This window comes from Meriones unguiculatus, chromosome 17, assembly GCF_030254825.1.
Source record: "Meriones unguiculatus strain TT.TT164.6M chromosome 17, Bangor_MerUng_6.1, whole genome shotgun sequence".
NCBI classification, from domain to species: Eukaryota; Metazoa; Chordata; class Mammalia; order Rodentia; family Muridae; genus Meriones; species Meriones unguiculatus.
Genome location: NC_083364.1, coordinates 29,567,853 through 29,575,348, shown reverse-complemented (window position 1 = coordinate 29,575,348; position 7,496 = coordinate 29,567,853). Strand labels below are relative to the sequence as shown.

General features: G+C 39.2%; 1 protein-coding gene across 1 annotated transcript in view; it reads right to left on the bottom strand.

The window, feature by feature from the left end:
- Positions 1-5,539: 5,539 nt before the first annotated feature.
- Positions 5,540-7,496, bottom strand: part of Tprg1 (tumor protein p63 regulated 1) — a 130,104-nt gene continuing 128,147 nt past the window's right edge. The window contains exon 6 of the mRNA XM_021659201.2: positions 5,540-6,531. Within this exon, the coding sequence (XP_021514876.1) occupies positions 6,337-6,531 (195 nt within the window). The 3' untranslated portion in view covers positions 5,540-6,336. The remainder of the gene's footprint in view (positions 6,532-7,496) is intronic.

Genomic DNA, 7,496 nt, shown 5'->3' with positions numbered 1-7,496 from the left:
CAAAGGTGAAATGTTCACTGCAAAAGAATAACTCTAAGCATGCTTCCCTAGTGAGGGAGACCCAGAAGCTTATTGAATGCAACCCAGATAGAAACCAATATTGCCTATTTTCCTTTCCATCCCATTATTGGATCCCTGAGCAGGTCCACCTGGAGAACCACACCCACCATCTTTGTATCATGTTTACACATCTTCCACCACCATTGTCTCTGCATCCTGTTATAAGACTATGAGCAAGCCTATGAATATGCCTTATGTCCTCTATTGAGGGCTATATGAATCAGTCTTCCCCAGAGCTAAACTTCTGTCTAACCTCATGCCTTTTTCAAACTTATTTTTAATTGAAATAGAATTAAAACACTCTCCTCACTCATTTTCCCCTCATCTCAAGTTGATAGTCACATTTCACACACACACACACTCACACACACACACACACACACACACACACACAGAATAAAATCTGATGGGTTTTTTTGTTTTGTTTTTTTGTTTTTCAGTTATGTGTATGTGGCTACAAGGCTACTCACTCTGCATTAGACAATCAATAAGGGTTACATCCCTAGGAAAGGCTAATTCTCCTTCCGACAGTCATTAGTTGCCTATAGTTCTTCATCTAGTTTTGGAAGCTACCCTTCCAGGTGGACTCAATCCTTCTGTTTTATCTTCTAGGGTGAAAAAAGAAAAAGAAAGTGGCAGCTAACAATATTAGGTCAGGTAAGGCAGCTCATGACTGTCACCTCATCACCCAGGCTCTGAAGCTGGAGGTTTGTAGAGAGCTCCAGGTCAGCCTAGGCTATGATGACATTATTTGTTGTTTGTTTTTTTTTTTATGTTTTTACTTTTCTTTTTTTCTTTATTATAATTTATTCACTTTGTATCCCAACTGTAGTTCCTCCCTCTCCTCCGAATACTGCCCTCCCTCCCTCTTCTCCTCCCATGCCCCTCCCCTAGTCCACAGATAGATTAGGTCCTTCTCCCCTTCCATCTGACCCTAGCCTCTCAGGTCTCATCAGGACTGGCTGCATTGTCTTCTTTTGTGGCCTGGTAAGGCTGTCTCCCCCATCCCCAGGGTAAGGTTGTCAAAGAGCCAGCCACTGAGTTCATGTCAGACACTGTCTTAATACATTTCCAAAAAGCAAGATTTGAGTCCAACAGTCAGAGAAATCATGGTGATGTAGGTTATTACTGGGAGAATTAATTATTAATTAATTGCCTTAGTAAATAGACTGGGTTAAAGATATTCAGTGTTGAAGTACTTTTCTGGCCTGCTTGGAGGCCAGAGTTCAGTACTATATATCAAAAGGAAAAGAAAAGAAAAGCAGAGAAAAGGAAACAGAAGTGAAAATGAAGGGGTGTAGAGGATTCTATGCACAGAAATATTGTGCAGAAGCAATCTCCCTGCTTAAGATGCTTGAGTGCTTCCTTGAACTGAGCAGCAGGCTGAACAAGACAACATGTAAGCCCCCTTGGTCTTTTTCAAAACAGTTCCAGAAAGGACAGAAAGGAAAGAAATTTCTGATTCTCCTGAGATAGCACTGTGAACGTGACATACAAAACAACTTGACAATGTGAAGAATCAAAGTCCAGCACTTTTCTACACACATAAAGCGACATGAAGACACCTCATATATGCATTAAAATGAATTAATCCAAGCTTGCACATTCCATCTGGTATGTCACCAAAATGGATACTTCTTAAACATTTGATAAGAAATCTTTGACTTGAGTGTAAGAGCGCATGAGGCATCGAATAGTGGTGGAAAAGCAGCCTCATGGCTTAATGCATCACATTTCATCTTGGCTGCATCCCTGAAGTGATGTGTAGCTTACTTTTTGCCTTAGACTTGGAGGCTAAAGAGAGTCTAGCAGACAATATCACACTTCCCCCTTATGGCTGCAGAATTATCCCAAGGGGTTGTCATAACCAGAAAGAATAATTATTGATCCAGCTGCAATCACTTTCAAATGCAGCTCTTCCTTGGCTTCCAGGGATTGGTATCTGCAAGAAAATCTAGAGGCTTGGCCCCAAAGTGCCTTTGGAGCTCATTGTGGGAGGTGCAGACCAAAGGTGAGTTTACACATTGGTGACTAAAGTTTCCTGTCACTGAGCATAAGAAGTCACTCATGAGCAGCGTCCCTAAACCACAGCTACAGGATGTGGGCACAAGCCCTTGTATAATTGTTGGCCAAAAGCCAGTGAGCATTCATCGCTCTGCAAATACTTGGGCTGGTTTTTTTTGTTGTTGTTCTTAACCTTTGAAAACCGCAGGCATTAGCCTCTCTCTTTCTTCCCGTTGGCATAAGTCATCTTCTTTTCTCCAACGTGGTCTCTTGTGTGTAAAGAATTTCTAAGGAGCTTTTAAGCCTGAATTTAATACTTTTGCCCTCTCTGCTGCCCTACGAAATGCCAGGTAGAGGTAAAGCAACCTTACAAAACATCTCCTGGCTCTGTTGGCTTCCGCAGCTTTGTTTGGGCGTTTTGATCAGATAGGAAGTCAGAGTGTTCCACGAGTGACCTTAGCCTTTAAGAAAATAAAGGTAGTTTCTGGAAATCCCCCCTAAACAACTATGGTCTATTGTTTTCTCACTCTAGAGTTAACCCAGCTGTGTGATACAAGGATCACAATGAATACTTGTTCCTGGGAATGAAGGTACTATATTGACAGAGCAGTGGGTCAAAAATAGGAACTGGAAAACGTAGTCTAATCTCAATTTTGCCAAGAATTTACTGTTCTCTTTTCTTTCCTTCTTCTTTCCTTCCTTCTTTTTTCCTTCCTTCCTTCATTCCTTCCTTCCTCTCTCTCTCTCTCTCTCTCTCTCTCTCTCTCTTTCTTTCTTTCTTTCTTCCTTTTTTTCCCTAGTTTCTAGACCTGTGCTTATGTTCTGCAAAATGAAAGCATTGGCTTGGAAGGTTTCTATCCTTCCTTAGCCTGAGGCTCTGTAAATTGGCTCCTTCAGTAACGTTTCATGAAACTGGGTCTCAAGGCAAAGAATCTGCAAGCAGCCAAGATATAAGCTAGCTTCTCTTTCCTACATTAAGGGATAGGCAGAAGTCTGGCTACCAAAATGGTCCAACTGATCACTGGGATGTCAGGCATGTTGACCATTATCAGCCCATCCTCATAAACTAAGAAATGTGCCATCATTACTTCAGTTTCCAAAGGTCCCTGCATCCTGGCAGGGAAAATTAAACTACACTACACCAGTCAGATGTTTTCCAGTGAAACAGCTAGCAGATAGATAGCACTTGTTCTGAATCAATAGTAGGAAATTTATGTGAGACATATCAGAAGATCCTGAGGTTTCGATCTGTGGGAATTCAAGCAGATTCTGAAGAAAGCCTCAGCAAAACTTTTGTATTGGGAAAAACTGAATGAAACAAAGATCACATGAAAAGAAAAAGACCACGAAGTATCACAGGTTTGTGATGATATGTTTTTAGTTATATCCAGTCCAGTTTCAAAACAGATCGATAATTCTCATTTGGAAAACACCAGTGGAACATTTCAGATGACAGAGGAACAAGGCCACATGAACATGCAACTCCCCTGGTCTGTGGCTGTCAGTTGAGCCTAAGAACAAAGAACCCAGTGAATCACTAAGTATCAAATCATAGCAGCTTCATGTGACAAAGAAATAATTCGGGCTGGGAATTGAATGGAGTTGTTCTTAAGGCTCCATGGTCTTTGGTAGAAGTCCTGTTATATAGGCAGAAACTCAATGTTTTGTGTCAATGAGAGGGTTGACACCATTTCACTGAGGCTCCCACGTCTGGAAAATAAACACAAACTGTCCCCAGTTTAGATATTAGAAAGTTAAGCATTAAGGAAATTAAAGTAATTATATAGGAAATCACAGAACTGATTAAGTTCTTTTCAAAGCAGATATATCATTATCTAAATGTTTAACAACAGTTATTTAGAGAATAACAAGTTACCAGCCCTAAAGGATTATATTGATTTTTCAGATACTGTACTGCACCAATGCAATTCACAGTGTACATGGTATCTAGTCATCTTTAGATCGAGTTGAAGGTCCATACTTAAAGAAGTAACCCTTCCATATTTGGATATTTGAATCTGAAATGATGTTCTTGCTTATCTGGAAATGTTACTCAAATTTCTGAGACCTCTCACTCATGGATAACTGCGCTGTCTAGAGCCCATTTATTAGTTAGTGAGCTATCTTGTCCAAATACCTTCAGAGAACATTTTATTGGAAGCTCTGTGCTCAGTCTTCATCATATGAAACCTAGAGGCTAGATCTCAGGATTAAGCAGCCTCTCTTCTTTCTTGTCTATCCTGAGTAGCTTTCTCTAAGGATGCTACACTGTGTCCTATAGACATCACGTAGGAAGGTCTGGCTGAGCTTTATAAGAGAGACAGACATGCACAGGGAAGTCACAGAGAGATCCTTAAATGGCAACTCAAGAAAACAGGCCGGGCATTTCAGAGGCTTCTGCCAGAAAATGCCACTACCTGGAGGCATGTAGAGATTTTCATGCAACAATATTAAAATAATTTGCCAATAATGCCTGCTTCAGAAGCACTGCCAGAACAATTGAATGACTTTTCATTCCACTACTGTTGACAGGACAGCTAAGGATTTCAACATTTCCTCTCACAGTCTCAATAGAAGTTCCTTGCCTTAGGGGATTGAACAATATTTGCCATCATAGGGGAAGAAGTAGGTGTGACAAAGAGGGACGAAGAAAGGAACAAAATAGTAATGGAAGTAAACAACATGAAACAATTCATGAACTATTCAAGTTCGGGTTTTGAATGTGTGCACCAAATTGATAACTGGTTGTACCCAAGTCTTTGAATCTGAGGAAGCAAGGATTCAAAAAAAGAGACACTGTAAAAGTAAACTTCAGGGGAGACAGAGATAAAATAGCTGAAACTTTTCAACCTTAATATCAAGATAAGTATCTCACTTCTGGATCTCAGGAGAGGCAAAAAACCATCCTGTAATAATGTTTATAGTGATTGGCATTCAGAACTTCTATAATAAATAAAGGTAAGACTTAATATTTTAATTTAAGAAGAAACTAAAAGAAATGCAATACTGTCCTAGGTTCTTCAAAGTGAGAGCTAAGTCAGGTGGACAGAAAAAGAAATAAAAGGAAAAAGAGATGAGTATGGAATGAAATAAGATAATGTTTTGAAATGGTATGGTCAGTCAAAATCCACTGAAATCCTGAGCCCAACAAAGGAGGAAGCCAGTCCCATATCCACTGCAACCATAGAATGCTCACTTTTTCTGTTTCTCCTACTGACAGGCCACAAAGATTTCATTTGAAGACATGTTGTTAAAAAACACTTGAAAAATAACAATGCAAAAGCGAATGAACTATTGGACAGTATTGACCAACTGTAGAGTGCTGTGCTCAAACTGTGCTTTAGGAACGGACTGAGGCTGCATGACTAACGAAAAAAGCCTTGGAGTAGGAACCTAATTAAGAAAGCCTGATAACAACTGAAGACTTGATCCAACACTATCAGTGAAGGATGGAATTGAGGAAGCTGTGGGTATCTTTTTATTTTTGATTTGTTTTTTTTTTTTCTTTTCCTTTTCAGTGTTAAAAATCAAATTTAAGACTTTGTACAAGTTGGGCAAGCTCTATGTTAATGCCTTAGAAGAATGTATTAGCCTTAGAAGAATGTATTTTTAAGCTTGGATATAATGCTATGTTGCATATCCATATATTACTGTAACAGGACACATTTGACATAGAATTCAAACCAGCCAAAACTGGTAGGTTTCAGGTATGGATTCAAAAAATATAGAGAAATGCTGAATGCAAGGAGGCGTTAGAAACACTAGCATAGGAATGACTGGCATAAGGAAGAGCCTGAATCTTGGGATAAATAAATATATATATATATATGGGGTATAAATTGGAATGCACCCATAAATGGCAGCTGTAATAGCAGATCCAATGAGAGCCCAGTGAGAATAAAACAGGACTCAAGGGATGAAAACTAAGATGATGAAAGTCCCAGTGTATGTGAGGAATACAAAGACAAAAATTTAAATTTTAGCAAATTTAAATTTAGATTGCATCATGGATTCTGTTCAGAGATATTAATTAGGTGCTCATGACACAACATTAAATGAGATGAGAAGTCTTTATTCTCATTTTAAGAGAATTCAATTTCTCTCATTTGAGACTTAAATTGTCTACCAGTCTAACCAAGCTTTTAGACTTCCTAAAACACTAGTAAGTCAGTCCCGTGAATATTATTTGAAAATGACTTTTATAATTCAAAAAAAATGTAGTGAATTTAAGCAAATGGTCATCTACAGATGATGTACTTTGTACTAAGAGTCTCAAAAGCCAATACTCCCACGAGCAAGAGAATAGCCAAGTTTGTTGTGGTTTCCAATGAAGGACATGAGCCCAGTGTAGGTCTCGATCAGGATGGGTTGGGTTAACACCATCAGTTCCTCTCCTCTTCCAGATCCGGCAGAATTCTTGTGAGCACGCTCAACAGCTGGAATAAGCTTAGACATGAACCCAGACAACTGCAGAACAGAAGGAGAAGTAGAAAGTTAGTGACTCCAAGGGCAGCTCCTAATCATCCCCTCCCTAGTCAGTCCCCAGTGAGGTAGATGGTCCCACTGGGCCAGGAGCTCCTACTTCTTAGACATGAGTGGCTTCTCAGAAGAGTTGACATTGCTTTTGGGTGGTTGTTACTATAATATACAGCCAATTAAAAATGCACATAGTAAAAGTCATCGGCCTTATTTATTTTTCATTATTCTTAACTTGTACAACATTAAGGAGTTAACTTATTATGAATTAGACACTCGTTGGACACTGTATGTGAAAGACCAAATAGGACAAAACTCTGCCATCAAAGACAACTGGCTACAAAGTAGTCTACAAAATACACCAGCTGTTACTACTATGCGAAGTCATTATAATAAGCAGGAAAAGAGACAGAAAATACCTATGAACACGAAAGGGGAAACATCATGCATAATTAAAGGTTATGAAGGATGATGTCAAAAGGAGACCCTTAAGCAATCTTTAAAGATTAGCAAGATTCCCATGGGTAGAAACAAGTGAGGTTCAGCAAGTTAAGAAAGCTCTAAAGAGCGTAGAGATGGGGACTGTGTCTTTCACAAGCCACCTGGAAAATATTCATGCCTCTCATTATTGTAAAGGCACAGACAGAGAAAATACGGAATCCCATAAATTCAAACCATGTTCCTTAAACACAATACCTGAGTGGCAATGTGGAATTTTTGTTACTGATTTTCCTTTTTTTTTTGAGAACTATATCTATGAATATTGTACCTGTATCACTTCTGTCCTCCCCACAGCCTCCAAAATCTCCTCATGCTTCTTCTTCCCTCCCTAAGTCTTTAATTATTATGGACTCTTCTTTAACTATTATTGTTCCACACAGATACACATGCTTGTATATATATGCAGCCAATTTTTGTGTCCATGTAGCAGTGTGTGTATGTCTACATATCCAGAG